General features: G+C 41.7%; 2 protein-coding genes across 9 annotated transcripts in view; both read left to right on the top strand.

Moving 5' to 3' along the window:
- The window catches only part of clip2 (CAP-GLY domain containing linker protein 2), a 68,824-nt gene extending 65,213 nt beyond the window's left edge, over positions 1 to 3,611 (top strand). For 5 of the 6 annotated variants that reach the window (XM_071339290.1, XM_071339289.1, XM_071339288.1 and 2 more), the window contains 2 exons: positions 1,105 to 1,167; positions 1,952 to 3,611. In XM_071339290.1, the coding sequence (XP_071195391.1) occupies positions 1,105 to 1,167; positions 1,952 to 1,963 (75 nt within the window). In that variant the 3' untranslated portion in view covers positions 1,964 to 3,611. The other variant, XM_071339287.1, reaches the window with a different exon arrangement.
- Positions 3,612 to 4,463: 852 nt separating this feature from the next.
- Positions 4,464 to 22,180, top strand: part of gtf2ird1 (GTF2I repeat domain containing 1) — a 43,923-nt gene continuing 26,206 nt past the window's right edge. For 2 of the 3 annotated variants that reach the window (XM_071339300.1, XM_071339299.1), the window contains exons 1-7: positions 4,464 to 4,787; positions 15,381 to 15,513; positions 16,569 to 16,710; positions 17,046 to 17,222; positions 17,466 to 17,649; positions 19,688 to 20,019; positions 20,350 to 20,445. In XM_071339300.1, the coding sequence (XP_071195401.1) occupies positions 15,388 to 15,513; positions 16,569 to 16,710; positions 17,046 to 17,222; positions 17,466 to 17,649; positions 19,688 to 20,019; positions 20,350 to 20,445 (1,057 nt within the window). In that variant the 5' untranslated portion in view covers positions 4,464 to 4,787; positions 15,381 to 15,387. Of the gene's footprint in view, positions 4,788 to 15,380; positions 15,514 to 16,568; positions 16,711 to 17,022; positions 17,223 to 17,465; positions 17,650 to 19,687; positions 20,020 to 20,349; positions 20,446 to 22,180 lie in introns of those variants that run through there. The other variant, XM_071339301.1, reaches the window with a different exon arrangement.

The raw sequence follows: 22,180 nt of genomic DNA, 5'->3' as shown, positions 1-22,180 counted from the left end.
AATTTAGAAAAAGAGTCGACTTCAGGGGTCTTCAACCTTTTCTTGCACAGGGATCCCTGCCCAGGCAAATCGGCGACCCATGGAACCCATCATATATTAGCAAAAAAATATATGTTTTACATGTCTTGTCTTATCATCAATTGAATGGCAAGGAGAAGTAATCAACATTTTAAAATTAATAGATTTGGTAGATCGTTTTTTATAATTGGACGAGGAAGTGTAAACTATAACATAGCCTATTAGATAGAATGGTAACTCCAAACACATTTTCGCTAATACCAGCTGTTTAGCTGGTTAAACAAAGGTTAGCCATCTGTTGGCAAAAATGAATGAAGTCAAAAAATCTTACCAGCAGTTAGGTCGCATTCTGTTTTTGGCAATTGCTGCAATGTGTGTGCAGGCCCCGCAACTGAGTTTGATTAGCAAATGAAAAACATTACGGCAAACCGGTATCAGTCTATGTACCATGTAATAAAGTACTAACTAACAACACTGTAATTACACTGTACCTGCCTTTTGTAACTAAAACGTAAAATCCGTAAATACATGGTTTTAGTGATACTTTAACGGATACTTCAGGACTTTGACAAGGAAGTTGCTAACTAGCGCTAGCGCAATTGTTAACTAGCGTTAGCGCAATGACTGGAAGTCGCTAGCAGATGCTGTGTTACTTTTTATTTTAGCCTACTTTGTAAATATTTTCTTCTTGAACTGCACTGTTGGTTAAGGGCTTGTAAGTAATCATTTCACAGTAAAGTCTACACTTGTTGTATTCTTGTTGTACGTGGCAAATAAAGTTTGATTTAGATTTTTTTTATTTGATTTGAGATACTCAGACTTACAGTCATTGTGCTAACGCTAGTTAGCATTGGCTCGCGAAACTAACTTTTTTCTTACTGGACACAGACACAATAATGGTATCCACGAGTTCATCTGACTCTGGGGAAGTAGATAAAAGGTGTCATTGCCAAAATCCTGAAGTATCCATTTAATATAAAGTGGTACCGTAGGTAGTTCGATACAAAAGTCAGCATATACGAGTTTGAGTAATGTAAAATGCACCAGTTGCTTGACAAGCTGTTTTCTTTCATGATTCTCTTTCAGGTGCATGGTGGTGCAAATTCAGCCAATGGGATTTATCAACAGGATTCTTCCTTTACTCAAGATGTAGGTATTAATTCATCATTATAAACTGGATAGGTTGGGTTTTGGATGCTGATTGGCTGAAAGCCGTGGTATATCTTGTATGATGCAGAATGACTTGTTTACTGTTCTAATTATGCTGGTAATAGTTTATAATAGCAATAAGGCACCTCAGGGGTTTGTGTTATATGGCCAATATACCACGGCTAAGGGCTGTATCCAGCAGGTATGTTGCATGTTGCGTCGTGCATAAGAACAGCCCTTAGCCGTGGTATATTGGCCATATACCACACCTCCTATATCAATCACACATGTTATGTCACATCAATTACATTTATCTTAGCTCCATAGATCAGTTAAATATAGACTCACTGTCTAGAGATACTTAATGCATGCTGCACTTTTATATTCTTTGTTGCCATTCCCACAGTGAGTTACATAAATACAACATTAATGGCTGGTTTACCGAACACAGATAAAGCCTAGTTCTAGACCAGGGGTAGGCAGCCCTGGTCCTGGAGTGCCACAAGCACTTCATGTTTTTGATTTAACTGGCCTAGAAGACCAGGTGTGTTGAATTTAGACCATCACTGAACTGATCAATTAGCTCAGTTTGTCAGGAGTGGTGCCTAATTGGAACAAAATCCTGCGGCACTCCAGGAACAGGGTTGCCTACCCGTTCTAGACTTAAAAGCATGCTCCAATAGAGAATCTCCATTTCATCTGTGCCCTAAATTAATATTCTGACATATGTATTTGATAGATTATTTGAACTTTTTCTTCTTCAACGTCATGGCTTCCTCCCCAGGAACAACACTAATATAGGAGAAGAAGAGCCCATCTTGAATTTGGGAAATGCATAGCTACATTTTAAAAGAAAAATAAGTCACTACGATGTTAAGACTTGGGACTAGCACTCCATTGGACTCCAGATGCCATTTTCTGTTTACAGTTACTACCAAAACAATGACTACCAAAACAATGACTCTCAATATGTACATTTCATCTGTTGCAAAAAATAAAATCACCCATTAGCCAATCTTAAGACAGATCAAAGATACTGTAAAATGGACATGGAGGTGAATAATAAATCGGTACGACCTTTGTAAACTGATACCTACCCTGCAGACTACCTCCAAGGATGGTATTGGACATGGGAGAACCTTTTATGGTAGTTTATTAGAGATCATGACCCTACAACTCATGAGAAACTCTTTTGTGAATTACTAATTGTGACTCCAGAGAATGGAATGACTCTGGTGTCTGATTGAAAGCAAAGAAGAAGAATTTGGCCTCAATCCACCACTTTTTGTTATTTATTTGCCACACTGCTTTTGAACCTTCTTAGAGTACTGTAGCTGATTTGATTTGGCCATTTACGTTCAGAACAATTTTCTCAAGCTCCTCCATGTTCAAGGACTCTTGCTCTGTAGCGAACGTGAATGAAACGGTTATGCTGCTGGATTTTGGCTGATGTTGTAAAATAGCTGCATTATCAGAATTGTGCATACTGTAAACGTGTATTTAGACAACTGAACCAATCCAACTCGGCGCCGTATTTGCACCAAATAGCTATCAGTTTAATGGTTTACTAATTTGAACTGAGTTATCCATTAATTTCACTATGGCTTCACTAGATAGTGGGAAACCGTACCACTTTGTAGTGTTTCCGTAAACAGGGGTTTAAAAAAATACCAGTATTAACTTCTTATTGTTGATCATTTATCTAAAGACATTTGACCATGCCATGGGATCACTTTGTGCTTTGATTACAGTAGGCCACTCGAGGGCTGTTTGGAGCACAATCCAAACAATGGAATGTTCTAGGATGTATCCCAAATGGCACCCTGTTCCCAATATAGTGCACTACTTCTGACCAGAGCCCTATGGACCCTGGTCAAAAGTAGTGAAATATATAGGAAATATAGTGCCATTTATGACACAACCCTACTGTAACTGCTCCCTCCCTTGGTTGAAGAACACACATCTGGATGACGTTTAAACAAATCCTAATCATAACGTACAGAATTGATACATTATGGTCTTCCAAATGATATTATCTCCATTTAACAAGCCAACAGGGAAATACTAAGTGTAGTCCATTACTGTATTTACGGGATATTGGTTGACATTCTGGTTATGTCTCAAATGGCACCCTATTCCTTATATAGTGCACTACTTTTTGGCACTGATCAAAAGTAGTGCACAATATAGGGAATAGCGTGCGATTTGAAATGCAGACTGTCTTTGGGAGAACATTATCTTGATGTGAGTAATGTGGAATGTGAGACTTGGGATTGACATTGCATGGACAAAGTGTTGGGCTGGCCCTCGCTCAGCGAAACTGAAGCTACAAACTGTCATTGGAAAATGTATATTGCCTTTTTTCAGATGGGAAACACTTCATACCCTTTATTGCTGTAATGATTTCTGAGATTGAGTCATTAAATATTAACAATGTGGGAAAAGGATTGTGGTGTTTTATTTCAAGTGGACATTTGATGGTCTTTTCTGAAGTTTTGTTATGCCTTTATTGAACACTTATTAACCTTTAAGTACAATCACTCACAAATAAATACTGTTGCACATTAGCACACACCAAACACTAAGCTCCCACTGCTGACTGTGTAAACAATTTGGCTCACTTGTGGAAGTGATATATATCATTCATGGAACATTTTCCAAAATAGAGGCTGTGAAGTGAGGGGGTGAAAAAAGTGTAGCAACAAATGGTTTGAAGGTTTCCAGAAATGTATTTCTACAAGTGGGACCTGATAGAGTAAAATACTGCTCTCGAACACTAGGGGCAAAGTAAACTGCTATTCATGATTTATGTACTTGGCCAATGTAACCAATAAAGCGAGCAGGATCACATGCATAGGGACAGTTATGGCACTGCTCAGGTGGCTGACCAAAATAGTTCACAATTAAACTCTTGATATCATACAGAGGTATTGTATTGCTATCCTAATGCATTATTTAGGTGTTCCCTTTTTCACTATTGTAGAGAGTCAATACCAATAATTCACCAACATTATTAACCTGTCAATTAATACATTGTCCGCTATAATAAATATTATTATTATTATATTAGTCAATTCGTGCTAAGAGTAATTTCGGTGCAGTCTAGTCTAAATGTTTTGTAAAGCTATTTAGTAAAATGTTTAATGCTGACTGGTATATTTGTTTTTACCAGAGGTTTAAATCTGAAAAGTGAAATATCCTGTTTGTTTGTCGCATCACGTCCTTCTCCGGACGAGTTTCCCCCATTGAGGTAGTCCCCCCCATGGTTTCCCAGAGGTTGCTTAATCCTATATGTAAATTACAGCCAATAGATGCTGTTGTTGAGTTGGGCTGGGATTAGCGGAGGCGAATGACTTTCAATTTTACTGGATTACAGAACAAAGGGGAAAGGGGACATACTCCACTGTTAAAGAAAAGAGAGAGAAACGGGAAAAATGGACAAATAATCTCGGCGATAACGTTTTGCAAGCGATTTTGTGCAATAATGCTTCAGATCACAAGGTTTCGAAAACACGATAATGCTACATTTTAGATGGGAATTCTACAGTTGCGGTTGGATTAAACGGGGAATAACCCTATTACGGGATTGACAGCATAACGACATTTAAACGTTGTTTTTGGTAAAGTATGCCTCATGCTATTGCAATATTTATTAACTTCGAACATAAAACCGTGTTTTGTGAGCACGTGACTTTATGACTGTACAAATTGTGAAATTACAGATTATAATTCTGGGGGAGGAGATGGGCCAGTTAGCTAACCCGTTATTGTGGCTAGCTAGCTAATTCGTCGATTGAATCATCTCGCGATTTCTTTAACTATATATCTAGCTAGATGCAAATAAATGGTATGAGCGCATTTACATTTCTGTAGCTAGCTAAACGGTGTAACGTTACAGCGTTATATTCGCAGCGAGCCAACTGCAACTGCATTCTGCACACTGATACGAGAAGTCTTGTTTTGGCGTGCGCATTGATGGATAAATGTAGCTAGTTTGATAGCTAACATTATCAAGAAAAAAAGCTAGCTAGATAATATAGCTAGCCAGCCCTCCGGTCGTTTTTTTGTTGCCTGCAGATGGCACATTACAGTTTGAGGATACATTAAGACCTTATTCAAGAGCACGTCAACCATTTTACTTTGGTGGTAGCTTGCTAGTTTAGTTAGCAACAGTAACTAGTTAATTGAATTACTCAGCAGCAAGCGTTTTGTTCAATCATGTCAAAATTATCTAGCTAGCTAACGGTAGTTGGCCAGACCACATTCATTTTTGGTTGAAAAACGCTTTCACAACTGTCATGCTCAATTTTGTCAAATATATTGATTTCATCTGTGGTTTGGTCTTCCCGATCTCATTTAGCTAGCTAACGTGACTCTTGCGTTGTACTTTTCTGTAACATTGGCTAGTTAGCTACACATTGTCAGGATGCAAACCTCCCCAATGAATGTAGCTAACTAATCTGGAGTTGGGCGTGTAGCTGATTTTCATGTCACGAACACATCACTGAAATTCACCTGAAACAAGCTTCACGTGCAGTTTATCTAAGAGCCACATCCCAATGCATGCAATGTCTTCTGACATTACCTGAGACGTGTGTAAAGGCAGCTAGCTACAGTAGCCAATCCCCATGCTGTCTCAGTAAATGTTTCAAGCGGCAACTCCATATAGCCTACTCATTCTCCAGTAACGTTAGGTGATAGGAAGGTAGCTAGCTAGGAGCTTTATCAAATACAATTAAAATTGCTCGCCAAAATAATCATTTTTGTGGATATTGTGCCTTTTATTTCTTAGTTTTTTCCCCCATGGTAGCTGACCACTGGGAGCTGGCCACTGATTTAACGAGATACAGACTTCAACATTTGCAACACCTTGTTAAAGTATATATATTTATATCGTTTTTTCAATGCACTAAATTTGCACTGATTTTCACTAGCCAAAACATTGACTAGAAAGTATACTCTCCTAGTTAAAACAACCAAATGCCAATATGTGAACCTCTGAACTTCAAGTGGAATGGTATGAAAATGGACCTCAATCCAGGGATGGAAGGTGTTGCTGTACTCTTATGCCTCAAGAATTTACAGCAAATCGAGAAGATTTCAATATTTTTATTTAACTGCTTTTTTCATCTTCATTCTTGGTAGATAATGCCAAAGCAGCCCATTTAATTCCACAACACTTCTGGCAGCTACTCACCCCAACTATAGTGACACATTTTCATGGAATCTAATGAGCTGCTTTAACATTAGCTATAGCCTAGCATGCTGACGGAAAAGTTTAATTAAAAACTAGCCCTATTTCAATCTTCTCCGTTTGCCGTAAATTGTTGTGGGATTATTAGGAGTACTTAAAAATAAAGGAAACGTTGGTAAATTTAATATTTTTGCATCTGAGCTCCTAGAGTGTGCGGCTCTCCTTTATTTTTAAGTTTTCTACTCCGCTAGCCAGCACCTCGCCTAAATAGGTGTGCGTTTCTTTTTCTTCTAGATTATTAGGAGTACAACATCACCTTCTATTCCTGGATTGGAGCACGTTTTTAAACCATTTCAATGCAATTGAAGTACCCTAAGGTGCAATTGCAAATATGGGCATAAGGACATTTCGACCCAGAAGCAGAGCATATCTTCTGGACAAACTGTTTTGGATAGATCTTCACCCCGCGACAGGTTGTCACTTCCAATAATTAACCTAAACTCTGCAACAAAGTAACTGATTTTAAATTTATTTTGTGAAAGCCACAGGTCCATTTCAATTATTAGGACTTTATCTTTCCCATTTTTGAATGATCCCAATATTTTATTTCACCTCATGTTTTCCCTAGCTAGCTGAATTGCAGGCATACTTGCTGTCATTAATCTAGATTGACACGTGGCTGTGGGTTTTCATTCCACCCTTGTACTTGATTGATGAATTAAGGACACTAATTATGAAGGAACTCCCCTCACGTAGTTGTTTCGGTCTTAATTGAAAGGAAAAACCAAAACCCCGCAGAAACTCAGCCCTCCGTGGAATGAGTTTGACACCCCTGGCTATGTCTAGGCTCTAGGTCAGCCTTTTTAAAACCTATCCTCAGGGACTGCTGGAATAGTTCAACTACAGGAACGGCTTCAAACCTTTCCACGGGGACCCCCAGTCGTTCCATGTAGTTGAACTATTCCAGAACTAGTTGGATCTCCCAACCAGAGGAGATGTTCTCATGGCTCTGCCTATCCCACAATGCAGGCATAATAGCCCAGCTGATGTATGTATACAGCTAAGTAGGCCCACAGCATCTGGGATCATGCCTGGCATGCCCAGAGTTCATTGCAATTAAAAGTCAATGATCAGCACTGAGCCCAACGATTTAGATGGAGCTGTGGTCTTCAAAAGGTCTGTGACCAGAATGGCTTTTTAAGGGATATTAGCAAAGTACTGTGTATCAATGGCAGCAAGCACCACAAGCCTCTTAGTGCAAAATCAGCTCAGAAAACCATGATACCCCTTCTTCTGAGAACATTGTAGCCTAATATCTCTGGCTAAATACTGCTTTGGCAATTATTCAACAAGTAAAGGATAAGCTCTGTAGCCTGGAGAGGTTTGCTTAGCATGAAAAAAATAACAGTGCTGGCTTCGTCAGGGGAGACTCAAGTATTTAAGGGCTTGATGATTAGGCTAGTTGATAAATTGAATCAAGTGCGCTAGTTCTGGAATTGTTCAACTACATGGAACGACTGGTGGTCCCCGAGGAGAGGTTTGAAGCCGTTCCATGTAGTTGAACTATTTCAGAACTAGCTGGATCTCCCAACCAGAGGACATGTTCTCATGGCTCGACCTATCCCACAACGCAGGCATAATAGCCTAGTTGATGCATGTATAAAGCTTAGTAGGCCTACAGCCTCAGGGATTATGCCTGGCATGCCCAGCGTTCAATACAATTAAAAGTCAATGATCAGCACTGAGTCTGATTTACAGTTGAAGTCGGAAGTTTACGTACACTTAGGTTGGAGTCATTAAAACTAGTTTTTCATCCACTCCACATATTTCTTGTTAACACACTATAGTTTTGGCAAGTCGGTTAGGACATCTACTTTGTGCATGACACAAGTAATTTTTCCAGACAGATTGTTTCACTTATCATTCACTGTATCACAATTCCAGTGGGTCAGAAACTTACATACACTAAGTTGACTGTGCCTTTAAACAGCTTGGTAAATTCCAGAAAATTATGTCATGGCTTTAGATGCTTCTGATAGGCTAATTGACATAATTTGAGTGAATTGGAGGTGTACCTGTGGATATATTTCAAGGCCTACCTTCAAACTCAGTGCCTCTTTGCTTGACCTCATGGGAAAATGAAAAGAAATCAGCCAAGACCTCAGAAAAGAAATTGTAGACCTCCACAAGTCTGGTTCATCCTTGGGAGCAATTTCCAAACGCCTGAAGATACCACGTTCATCTGTACAAACAATAGTACGCAAGTATAAACACCATGGGACCAGGCACCCGTCATACCACTCAGGAATGAGACGCATTCTGTCTCCTAGAGAAGAACGTACTTTGGTGCGAAAAGTGCAAATCAATCCCAGAACAACAGCAAAGGACCCTGTGAAGATGCTGGAGGAAAAAGGTACAAAAGTATCTATATCCACAGTAAAAGCGAGTCCTATATCGACATAACCTGAAAGGCCGCTCAGCAAGGAAGAAGCCACTGCTCCAAAACCGCCATACAAAAGCCAGACTACGGTTTGCAACTGCACATGGGGACAAAGATCATACTTTTTGGAGAAATATCCTCTGGTGTGATGAAACAAAAATAGAACTGTTTAGCCATAATGACCATCGTTATGTTTGGAGGAAAAAGGAAAGGGTGAGGCTTGTGAGCTTAAGAACACCATCCCAACCGTGAAGCACGGGGGTGGCAGCATCATGTTGTGGGGGTGCTTTGCTGCAGGAGGGACTGGTGCATTTCACAAAATAGATGGCATCATGAGGGAGGAAAATGATGTCGATATATTGAAGCAACATCTCAAGACAGCAGTCAGGAAGTTAAAGCTTGGTCGCAAATTGGTCTTCCAAATGAACAATGACCCCAAGCATACTTCCAAAGTTGTGGCAAAATGGCTTAAGGACAACAAAGTCAAGGTATTGGAGTGGCCATCACAAAGCCCTGACCTCAATCCTATAGAACATTTGTGGGCAGAACTGAAGAAGCGTGTGCGAGTAAGGAGGCCTACAAACCTGACTCAGTTACACCAGCTCTGTCAGGAGGAATGGGCCGAAATTCACCCAACTTATCGTGGGAAGCTTGTGGAAGGCTACCCGTAACGTTTGACCAAAGTTAAACAATTTAAAGGCAATGCTACCAAATACTAATTGAGTGTATGTAAACTTCTGACCCACTGGGAATGTGATGAAAGAAATAAAAGCTGAAATAAATCATTCTCTCTCCTATTATTCTGACATTTCACATTCTTAAAATATAGTGGTGATCCTAACTGACCTAAGACGGAATTATTGCTAAATATCAGGAATTGTAAAAAAAATAAATAAAAAAATAATAAAATAATACGAAGTTTAAATGTATTTTGCTAAGGTGTATGTAAACCTCCGACTTCAACTATACAGTCGTGGCCAAAAGTTTTGAGATTTACACAAATATTAATTTTCACAAAGTCTGCTGCCCCAGTTTTTATGATGGCAATTTGCATATACTCCAGAATATTATGAAGAGTTATCCGATGAATTGCAATAATTTGCAAAGTCCCTCTTTGCCATGCAAAGTAACTGATTCCCCCAAAAAACATTTCCACTGCATTTCAACCCTGCCACAAAAGGACCAGCTGACATCATGTCAGTGATTATCTCGTTAACACAGGTGGGAGTGTTGACGAGGACAAGGCTGGAGATCACTCTGTCATGCTGATTGAGTTTGAATAACAGACTGGAAGCTTCAAAAGGAGGGTGGTGCTTGGAATCATTGTTCTTCCTCTGTCAACCATGGTTACCTGGAAGGAAACACGTGCCATCATCATTGCTTTGCACAGAAAGGGCTTCACAGGCAAGGATATTGCTGCCATTAAGATTGCACCTAAATCAACAGCGGTTCAATTGTTTTGAAGAAGGCTTCAGGGCGCCCAAGAAAGTCTAGCAAGCGCAAGGACCGTCTCCTAAAGTTGATTCAGCTGTGGGATCGGGGCACCACCAGTACAGAGCTTGCTCAGGAATGCTAGCAGGCAGGTGTGAGTGCATCTGCATGCACAGTGAGGCAAAGACTTTTGGAGGATGGCCTGGTGTCAAGAAGGGCAGCAAAGAACCCACTTCTCTCCAGGAGAAACATCAGGGACAGACTGATATTCTGCAAAAGGTACAGGGATTGGACTGCTGAGTACTGGGGTAAAGTCATTTTCTCTGATGAATCCCCTTTCTGATTGTTTGGGGCATCCGGAAAAAAGCTTGTCCGGAGAAGACAAGGTGAGCACTAGCATCAGTCCTGTGTCATGCCAACAGTAAAGCATCCTGAGACCATTCCTGTGTGTGGTTGCATCTCAGCCAAGGGAGTGGGCTCACCCACAATTTTGCCTAAGAATGAATAAAGAATGGTACCAACACATCGTCCGAGAGCAACTTCTCCCAACCATCCAGGAACAGTTGTGACAAACAATGCCTTTTCCAGCATGATGGAGCACCTTGCCATAAGTCAAAAGTGATAACTAAGTGGCTCGGGGAACAAAACATCGATATTTTGGGTCCATGGCCAGGAAACTCCCCAGACCTTAATCCCATTGAGAACTTGTGGGCAATCCTCAAGAGGCGGGTGGACAAACAAAACCCCACAAGTTCTGACAAACTCCAAGCATTGATTATGCAAGAATGGGCTGCCATCAGTCAGGATGTGGCCCAGAAGTTTATTGACAGCATGCCAGGGCGGATTGCAGAGGTCTTGAAAAAGAAGGGTCAACACTGCAAATATTGACTCTTTGCATCAACTTCATGTAATTGTCAATAAAAGCCTTTGACACTTATGAAATGCTTGTAATCATACTTCAGTATTCCATAGTAACATCTGACAAAAATATCTAAAGACACTGAAGCAGCAAACTTTGTGGAAATAAATATTTGTGTCATTCTCAAAACTTTTGGCCACGACTGTAGATGCAGTTGTGGTCTTCAAAATGTCTGTGACCAAAATGGCTTTTTAAGGGGTATTAGCAAAGTATTGTGTATCAATGGCAGCGAATACCACAAGCCTCTTGGTGCAAAATTTGCTCAGAAGACCACGATACCCCTTCTTCTGAGAACATTATAGCCTAATATCTCTGGCTAAATACTGCTTGGGCAATTATTCAACAAGTAAAGGATAAGCTCTGCCCCCTGCAGCCTGGAGAGGTTTGCATGGCATGAAGAAAATAACAGTGCCGGCTTCCTCAGGGGAGACTCAAATTGGTTAGGATTTAGGATGTCATTAGCTGGAGCATTTAAGCATGGCAGCCAGAGCAGAGTTGTATCATTTTAAGATCAGGGTGTACTCACATACCAGGGAAGTGTTCTGAAGTGTAGCCATACTGTTCCTTTTGTTTCTTAGGTCTAGGCTAGTTCATCTTACAATTAAGGAACAGGCAACACATTTTAAGTACTGTAGCCTGTTGGTATCATTGCATTTTAGGTCTATGTTTAGCCTACAGTCTGAAATTACTGGCCGTAAGTAGAGAGATAAGCTAATATTGCAACCAGTTTAATATATTTGTTTTAACCTTGCCAGTAGTCAAAGTTTGCAATGTTTTTGTGTGTGTGTGTATGTGTGTGTGTGTGTGTGTGTGTGTATATATATAAACTCAGCAAAAAATGAAATGTCCCTTTTTCAGGACCCTGTCTTTCAAAGATAATTCGTAAAAATCCAAATAACTTCACAGATCTTCATTGTAAAGGGTTTAAACACTGTTTCCCAAGCTTGTTCAATGAACAATAAACAATTAATGAACATGCACCTGTGGAACGCTCGTTAAGACACTAACAGCTTACAGACAGTAGGCAATTAAGGTCACAGTTATGAAATCTTAGGACACTAAAGAGGCCTTTCTACTGACTCTGAAAAACACTAAAATAATGATGCCCAGGGTCCCTGCTCATCTGCGTGAACGTGCCTTAGGCATGCTACAAGGAGGCATGAGGATTTAGTGGCCAGGCCAATAAATTGCAATGTCCGTACTGTGAGATGCCTAAGACAGCGCTACAAGGAGACAGGACGGACAGCTGATCGTCCTCGCAGTGGCAGTCCACGTGTAACAACACCTGCACAGGATCGGTACATACGAACATCACACCTGCGGGACAGGTACAGGATGGCAACAATAACTGCCTGAGTTACACCAGGAACGCACAATCCCTCCATCAGTGCTCAGACTGTCTGCAATAGGCTGAGATAGGCTGGACTGAGGGCTTGTAGGCCTGTTGTAAGGCAGGTCCTCACCAGACATCACCGCCTATGGGCACAAACCCACCGTCGCTGGACCAGACCTGACTGGCAAAAAGTGTTCTTCACTGACGAGTCGCGGTTTTGTCTCACCAGTGGTGATTGTCGGATTCGCGGTTTTCGTCGGAGGAATGAGCGTTACACCGAGGCCTGTACTCTGGAGCGGGGTCGATTTGGAGGTGGACGGTCTGTCATGGTCTGGGACGGTGTGTCACAGCATCATCGGACTGAGCTTGTTGTCATTGCAGGCAATCTCAACGCTGTGCGTTACAGCGTTGACCACATGAGGGACATCCGCCTCCCTCATGTGGTACCCTTCCTACAGGCTCATCCTGACATGACCCTCCAGCATGACAATGCCACCAGCCATACTGCTCGTTCTGTGCATGATTTCCTGCAAGACGGGAATGTCAGTGTTCTGCCATGGCCAGCGAAGAGCCCGGATCTCAATCCCATTGAGTACATCTGGTACCTGTTGGATCGGAGTGTGAGGGCAAGGGTCATTCCCCCCAGAAATGTCTGGGAACTTGCAGGTGCCTTGGTGGAAGAGTGGGGTAACATCTCACAGCAAGAACTGGAAAATCTGGTGCAGTCCATGAGGAGATGCACTGCAGTACTTAATGCAGCTGGTGGCCACACCAGATACTGACTGTTACTTTTGTTTTTGACCCCCCCCCGTTGTTCAGAGACACATTATTTCATTTCTTTAGTCACATGTCTGTGGAACTTGTTCAGTTTATATCTCAGTTGTTGAATCTTGTTATGTTCATACAAATATTTGCACATATTAAGTTTGCTTAAAATAAACGCAGTTGACATTGAGAGGACATTTCTTTTTTTGCTGAGTTTATATATATATATATATATATATATACACACACACACACACACACACTACCGTTCAAAAGTTTGGGGTACTTAGAAATGTCCTTGTTTTTTAAAGAAAAGCAAAAAAAATGACAATTAAAATAACATCAAATTGATCAGAAATACAGTGCAGACATTGTTAATGTCCAGCACCCCAGCACCCCGGAGTCGCCTCTTCGCTGTTGACATTGAGACTGGTGTTTTGCGGGTACTATTTAATGAAGCTGCCAGTTGAGGACTTGTGAGGCGTCTGTTTCTCAAACTAGACCCTCCAATGTACTTGTCCTCTTGCTCAGTTGTGCACCGGGGTCTCCCACTCTTTCTATTCTGGTTAGAGCCAGTTGGCGCTGTTCTGTGAAAGGAGTAGTACACAAATAGGTTATTTGTGTTGACTTCCAGTAGCTAAATTGGAACTGGAACCATATTCGTTCATTTGCATTTTTCAATCTCAACATCAGTGGCTTTTGTCATTGTCTATGCTCTTTGTTTTGACATTTGTGCTTGTGACTGAGTGACATTGCATTTGAAGTAGTTTAAACTCTGCCAGCCACAAAAGTCATCCTTTGAGTTCACTGGCGGTGGTTTTCTCTGGCTGCGAACAAAATGACGGTGCACACTTCTCTCATTTTTCGTGCCTCTTTTGCCTTAAAGATAACGAGTGAAAGAGACCATCTATTTTTGAGGGGGTTCATGTTTGCTGTGGGCTCAGGGGATGCCGATTTCAGACAGGCATATCGGTGCAGCTGAGGCTGTCTCTCTCTCTATGTCCTCCCCCAGTGTTGAGTCTGTGGTTTGGGGCTGCCCTGAGGCTAGGATAATGGCTCCCAGTGTCTGAAGAGATTAAAGGCCAGAGCTGCATTGTTCAAATGCCTCGAGATTAGTTTCCAAGGAGACGGATTGCAGTTGCCATGAGAACGCAGGGCCTTGAATTAGGATTGCGATTTTATTATTTTTATGCCCCACTCTTTCCCGCCCTCTTTTATTTACCCTATCTTTCCTTGACTTTGTCTTGACACGGAGTGTTTAGTGGCCAGCTGACATGTTTGTGATGAAAATGTTAGGTTAGTCCCCTGCAAATAGGCTAATTACGAGTTCGCTCCTACTCGGCCATCCATTTCCAAATGACATTGAAATTAGGCCCAATGGGGGGGGGGGTGGACATAATTTCTTTGTCAAGAGTACCGTCTAAGGAGAGCAAGTTAAGGATGAAGGGATTCAAATAAATAATCTGAGCTAGCTTTAATTGGCTGACAAAGGCTTATCGTAATTAGGTACTTTCACGTGTGTGACGGATTTGGGCATTAGCATAACATGCAGGGTATTACCGTCACTTTTAAAGCCTCTTAATGAGAAGAAACCTCCCCCCTCCAACCCAACAACAACCCTTCCCCCCTCCAACTGCCATGTTTCATCACAATTCAAAATGCAGCCTGACCATGTTGTCAGAATCAAACAAAATGGGTTACTTGTTGTGTTATTGAAGCAATGAATGGCAGAGTGACACCTTATTCCCTCCAGATCAATGGCATGTGCATTTGGTTACTGCTCATTCATTTGTAGGCTTTAGCTATCTTAAATGGCAGGACATGCTTTTGTCTATCAAGCATAACCAATTTACTTTGACCACGTATACACATCCTCCTTGTTGTCATACTCAGACCAAGCTCCTGGGTGAAGTTTCCCCTCCCCAATCTTTACCTTAACCATCAGTGGGGAGAATGCAAAACTGACCCAAGATCAATGTCAGGGACAACTTCACCCTACTCCCAGAAGTGACTGGTGGAATGCAGATGAGACACCAAAACATTTATTGAATTTACACAGACACACACAAATGACCGTTTCGGTTCATCTTCTTGATTACTCAACTTTGCTCTCTGTTTTGTGTCCCCTAAGTGGAGGAATGGAGCAGATGAGGAAGTCAGGATGTGATGGGATAAGATCTAACTCCCGGGCTGAGCTGCGGGTCCCACAGGTGTCAGCCAGACAGGAGATCCTCACCAGCCTAGTGTCTGCGTTGGACTCAGTGGTACGACCAGTCTCACACACACACACACACACACACACACATTATTCATCTGACCACGGAAAACCATATGAAAGATTGATTAGTCAGTCTTATTTCGATGACTCTTTACAAAAACAATTTGACCTTAGAAAACATTGTGAAGTGAACCACTGAGGAAGCCGGAAGAAGAGTAATTGAATAGATGGGTTAGCTGACAACGTCACAAAAACGATTTGCATGCTTCAATGCGGCAGAATTCTTTGTGTTGTTGTGATTCTGAATGGCCAGATAGCTAGCAACAATGACAAGAAGCTGCAATGTGGGGAATCGTAGATGGCTCATTTCAGCTAGTTTTAGCTTGTTCTTCAATATTTTGACCAATAGGTAAAACTGGAGTTTTTACCCTTGTAGGATGACCAGAATTAGGGTGACTTAAATGAATGGAGGCCATACAAAGAATTTGGTCAAAATTTCGGAAAATTGCATTGCGTCAGCTAGGCTGGATTCTGTGTAAGAAATAAGGCTACTGGCTACCTGAAAGGCTGACTTTCCTGTTGAACTCGTCATCTTTCTTCTCGAATCCGCAGGACATAAAACAATATAGGTAAGATGGCAATCAATTTTGAGATATTTTAGTATGAGCATTTCATATTAATGTGAAATTCCTGTTATTTTTTTGAAGATTTCTCACCAAAACAAGCGTATCTCTGAAATGTTAATGGAGCGCTGAGTCTGTACCGGGCTTTTTATTTTCACAGCCTTTTCCAATTAATTCAGCTTGTACCATGCTAATTTAACTTTTTTCGACTCGCACATTTATTTATGTTTTCAATAAACATTGGAGACTAAAAATAGTTTACATGTTGTCAACAATCTAAGCCAGACCAGTCTGTTTTGCCCCATAGTTGTGCACTCAACGGTTTTGCTGCTAAACAACCAATCTGTATAGGATGATAGGCTAAATGTTTAATGGATAAGTGTACCCTGAGCTTCACAGTAGCCATAGCAAATCTTTGTCTTTATTAACTGACCATTAGGTGGATTACCTATGACCTTGTCTTTAACCTGTGTTCCAGTGCACAGCCATGTCAAAGCTCAACGCCGAGGTGGCTTGCGTCACCGTGCACGAGGACAGCGTGATCACCGTGGGAACAGAGAAGGGAAGAGTCTTCCTCAACTCGCGGAGGGAAATACAAACAGACTTCCACAAGTTTTGCAGTGAGTGCTTCCCTGTGTAGTGGGCAAAAAAAGCTGAATCAGATTAACAATTAGGTTAGATTTTTCACTTGGATCAAAATGCAACTATATTTTGCTCACAGATCCTGCTGTTGTCTTGGAGCTGAACATTTCTTATCTGAGTCTATTAAGGTTTGGAATGAAATAAATAAGATGATCTTTAGTTTGACATTTTTTGTAATTCAGCAGATGCTCTTATCCAGAGCATTACTTCTTCTAAAGCAAGTGAGATCCAGAATAGACCTTCCTTGAGTGAAACTTACAGGGTGAAAAGTAGAAATATAATCCCCTCAGTTTCTCATGCTTGACTCTTTCAGAGATGCCCTGTCTACAAAGGCTGACCACAGTGAATGCCCATGTCAATGTCCAGGAAAATGAATCAGGCAAGCTTGGCAAAGAGGGCGGGCACGGCAAACAGAGGGCCTCAACAGACGCCCACTCTAACATCTTTGTCTTGAGGAAAATGGTGGAAGAAGTATTCAGTGTGCTTTACAGTAAGGGCTTCAAAATACAGCATCAAACAAATATCATTTGTATAGGTCTGCGCCATTTGAATTCTTTCTAATTTCTCATTTAACGTTATAATTTCAACCTTCTCATAACTGAAATCAAATTTCAGATGTGATTGAATGTTGATTTTTACAGTGTCTACGTGTCAAACAATCATTTGACATGTCCTTTTCTCATTTCTACCTTCATTAGTCATTTGATGCTGTATGTATGTGATGATTTTCCAGGCGAGGCCGTTGGAAAGAGTAGCCTGGTCCCTGTGCCTTATGAGTGGATCCTGAAGGACCCCAGCTCTGTGGTGGCCCACGGCCTGCCTGAGGGGATCGCCCTGAGGAAACCTGCCGAGTACGACACCAAGACCTTAATGAAGATCCTTGAGCAGAGCAACCGCATCCACTTCACTGTCAAAAGGTGACCTGACTCCATACAGTACATCATAACGTACATACAGTTGAAGTCGGAAGTTTACGTACACTTAGGTTGGAGTCATTAAAACTAGTTTTTCATCCACTCCACATATTTCTTGTTAACAAACTATAGTTTTGGCAAGTCGGTTAGGACATCTACTTTGTGCATGACACAAGTAATTTTTCCAACAATTGTTTACAGACAGATTGTTTCACTTATAATTCACTGTATCACAATTCCAGTGGGTCATACGTTTACATACACTAAGTTGACTGTGCCTTTAAACAGCTTGGAAAATTCCAGAAAATTATGTCATGGCTTTAGAAGCTTCTGATAGGCTAATTGACATAATTTGAGTCAATTGGAGGTTTACCTGTGGATGTATTTCAAGGCCTACCTTCAAACTCAGTGCCTCTTTGCTTGACCTCATGGGAAAATGAAAAGAAATCAGCCAAGACCTCAGAAAAGAAATTGTAGACCTCCACAAGTTGGGAGCAATTTCCAAACGCCTGAAGATACCACGTTCATCTGTACAAACAATAGTACACAAGTATAAACACCATGGGACCACGCACCCGTCATACCACTCAGGAAGGAGACGCATTCTGTCTCCTAGAGATGAACGTACTTTGGTGCGAAAAGTGCAAATCAATCCCAGAACAACAGCAAAGGACCCTGTGAAGATGCTGGAGGAAAAAGGTACAAAAGTATCTATATCCACAGTAAAAACGAGTCCTATATCGACATAACCTGAAAGGCCGCTCAGCAAGGAAGAAGCCACTGCTCCAAAACCGCCATACAAAAGCCAGACTACGGTTTGCAACTGCACATGGGGACAAAGATCATACTTTTTGGAGAAATATCCTCTGGTCTGATGAAACAAAAATAGAACTGTTTGGCCATAATGACAATCGTTATGTTTGGAGTAAAAAGGGTGATGCTTGCAAGCCGAAGAACACGATCTCAATTGTGTAGCACGGGGGTGGCAGCATCATGTTGTGGGGGTGCTTTGCTGCAGGATGGACTGGTGCACTTCACAAAATAGATGGCATAATGAGGAAGGAAAATGATGTGGATATATTGAAGCAACATTTCAAGACATCAGTCAGGAAGTTAAAGCATGGTCGCAAATGGGTCTTCCAAATGGACAATGACCCCAAGCATACTTCCAAAGTTGTGGCAAAATGGCTTAAGGACAACAAAGTCAAGGTATTGGAGTGGCCATCACAAAGCCCTGACCTCAATCCTATAGAACATTTGTGGTGAGAACCTAACTGGTTCCACTAATAAAGTGCAGATCCTAACTGACCCTAAGACGGAATCTTTACTAGGATTAAATGTTAGGCATTGTCACGAACGTCGTCAGGTTGGAAATGACTGGACCAAGGTGCAGCGTGGTGAGCGTACATTTCTTTTTATAATGAAAGTCGCCAACAAGAAACAACGAACGTGACGCTGACTAGGGCTATACAGGCCACTAACACAGACAACTACCCACAACTAAGGTGGAAAAACAGGCTGCCTAAGTATGATTCCCAATCAGAGACAACGATAGACAGCTGTCCCTGATTGAGAACCATACTCGGCCAAAACATAGAAACAGAAAACATAGAAATAAAGAAACTAGAATGCCCACCCTAGTCACACCCTGGCCTAACCAAAATAGAGAATAAAAGCCTCCCTATGGCCAGGGCGTGACAGGAATTGTGAAAAACTGAGTTTAAATGTTTTTGGCTAAGGTGTATGTAAACTTCCGACTTCAACTGTATAATCCCTTACGTGACTTGTTCCTGTGCATAAATGGCATAAGTGTAGCAGCATAATTAGGATTGATACAGGGCTGGTCTTGTTGTTGAATTCATGGTTAGATGATAGGAGGAGACCTGATTCTAGATTACTTTTGAACAACAGAAAGTAACTGGAGGATTTCTCTGCCAAGAATAAGGCACATTGTGACAAGTTGCTATTGGTGTGTCATAATTAGGTTTCACGTGGACACACAGCTTTATCTTCTCCTGTTTCCTTCTTCATCTGTTTATAGAACAACAGCAGAGCCCTCGCGGGAGGCTAAGTCAAGCGCCGGCGACATCAGAAACCACAACTCCTTCTCGGGCGCCACCAAGAGCCTAGCTAACCATGGCCCGGCCTCCAAGCCTGCCGCCACCGCCCAGGAAGTGTCCAACGCTTCAGTCTCAGCCAGCAACTCCATGCTCTCCAGCTTCCTGTATGGCATGCCCATGTCCTCCCAGCCACACCCCGACGGCAAGCTGGACCTCAAGCCCACATCCCTCTTCAACCTGGGTAAAGACCGCCTGGGGGCCTGGGTGGCGGGGGCAGAGAAAGGGACGGCCGCCAAGGACAGTTCCGACAATGGTAAGAGATATGTGACCCCACAGGAACAAACTGTTACTGAGGTAGCAGTTGATGGATATCCAGGTTACTTCTTAAAAGCCCCTCACCTTTTTGAGTCACTTGTTTATGCATTAATTATTGTCTGTGATTTTATTCATTTGGCAGGAGAGTGGTTACTATTCTCCCTGTCATTTATGTGAGTGGTTGTACTACTGGCTGTCATTTCACATAACTTATTTGATAGAGAATCTGTTTTGATTATGGGATTTAGATTTTTCAAGATTTGCTCGACTCTGAAAGCATCAGTATGATGTTTATCAATGTTTAGTTTCTACCATTTTGTCTGTTCAGTTGAGTGGATAGGACTCCAAGGGGAGTTGGGCCAGAGTCCTCCCAGCATCCACGTCTCCAAGCGCCTCCTGTTTTCCATAGTTCATGAGAAGTCAGGTAGGCTTGAACTGGAACTGGACACAGATAGACACACACCTGTAGGCCACAAACTCATACCCTTCTCACACTATCGTTTTGACCCAAACCATCTATGCCGGGTCGGATATTTTCCATTCACATTGTTCATGGTTCCAGCAACTATGGTGGTTGTGTAACCGGTACAGCTTGGCTCAGTTTGGCTCAGCTCATTAATGTGGAACAGGGTTCAGTCTTTAGGCAGCTCACCTCACCCCCCTGCCAGACAATGCATATACTCTAGTTCTGGGTACAGACTCAGTCTAAGAGAATTACTTGTCAGCTCACTTATTGGCAATTTTTTCCTCTGAATCCCACAATGCAGTTCATTAAAGGGGAGGGGTATGTCAACAATCATATCAATCAACCAATGGATTTTACCCCACGTTATAGACTCCTCTCCTTTGTAAGGCCACAATTCAAATGCTGCATTCCCATATGCTTCAGAGCAGAGCAAATAATGCAATACTGTCATGTTGTCTGACATGATGGAGAAATTATTACTATTTCATTTTTGTAGTAACCAAAAAAGTGTGAAACAAATCAAAATATATTTTATATTTGAGATTCTTCAAATAGCCACCCTTTGCCTTGATGACAGCTTTGTACACTGTTGGCATTCTCTCAACCAGCTTCACCTGGAATGCTGGAACAGTCTATAAGGAGTTCCCACATATGCTGAGCACTTGTTGGCTGCTTTTCCTTCATTCTGCGGTCCCACTCATCCCAAACCATCTTAATTTGGTTGAGGTCGGGGGATTGTGGAGGCTAGGTCATCTGATGCAGCACTCCATCACTCTCCTTCTTGGTAAAATAGCCCTAACATAGCCGGGAGGTGTGTTGGGTCATTGTCCTGTTGAAAAACAAATGATAGTCCCACTCAGCCCAAACAAGATGGGATGGCGTATCGCTGCAGAACGATGTGGTAGCCATGCTGGTTAAGCGTGCCTTGAATTCTAAATAAATCAGTGTCACCAGCAAAGCACCCCCAAACCATAACACCACCTCCTCCATGCTTTACGGTGGGAAATACACATGCGGAGATCATCCGTTCACCCACACCGCGTCTCACAAAGACACAGCGGTTGGAACCAAAAATCTCCAACTTGGAGACCAGACCAAAGGACGACAGTCCATTTCACCTTGTTCTAGAGAGATTTACACGGGTATCAAAACGTCACGCTGGGGTAAGCCTGCACAAAACACAGCCCTTATTTTAAGTGTTTCTAAAATCCCCTATGGGAAAAATTAATGGTGTAAAAAGTGATTGGAACCATTTCCCTGTTTGAGCATTAGGTTTTATGGGTGTTATGACTCTTACTGTCATACTCTATACCTAATTGTGAATAGGGAATTCAGCCCTGCGCCACACCCACGGGCATATTGCACCCTGACATGGCCACCAGGGTTGGGGTTAATTCCACAAATGCAATTCGAATTCAATTCCCTTTCCCTGTAAATTCCATTCCAATGTTAGGTAAATGACAAAAATGAAAATCACAATTTAATATTATACCCAACAATTCCACAAATTCAAATGCAATTTCCTTAGGTGGTCAGGCTGATCATGTCACTATTTAGACACCCTAGCTATACTTGAAATATAGGAATACAAGTTGAAATGACCTAAAACAAATCATGCAGACAGTTTGTGATACTAAGTGCATTAATTCCATTAACTTGGAAATATGCAAATATTGAATTCCAATTGAATTCC

Source organism: Salvelinus alpinus, chromosome 13 (genome assembly GCF_045679555.1).
Source record: "Salvelinus alpinus chromosome 13, SLU_Salpinus.1, whole genome shotgun sequence".
Classification (NCBI taxonomy): Eukaryota; Metazoa; Chordata; class Actinopteri; order Salmoniformes; family Salmonidae; genus Salvelinus; species Salvelinus alpinus.
Note: the sequence above shows the minus strand (reverse complement) of the source record. Positions and strands in the feature narration are given on the sequence as shown.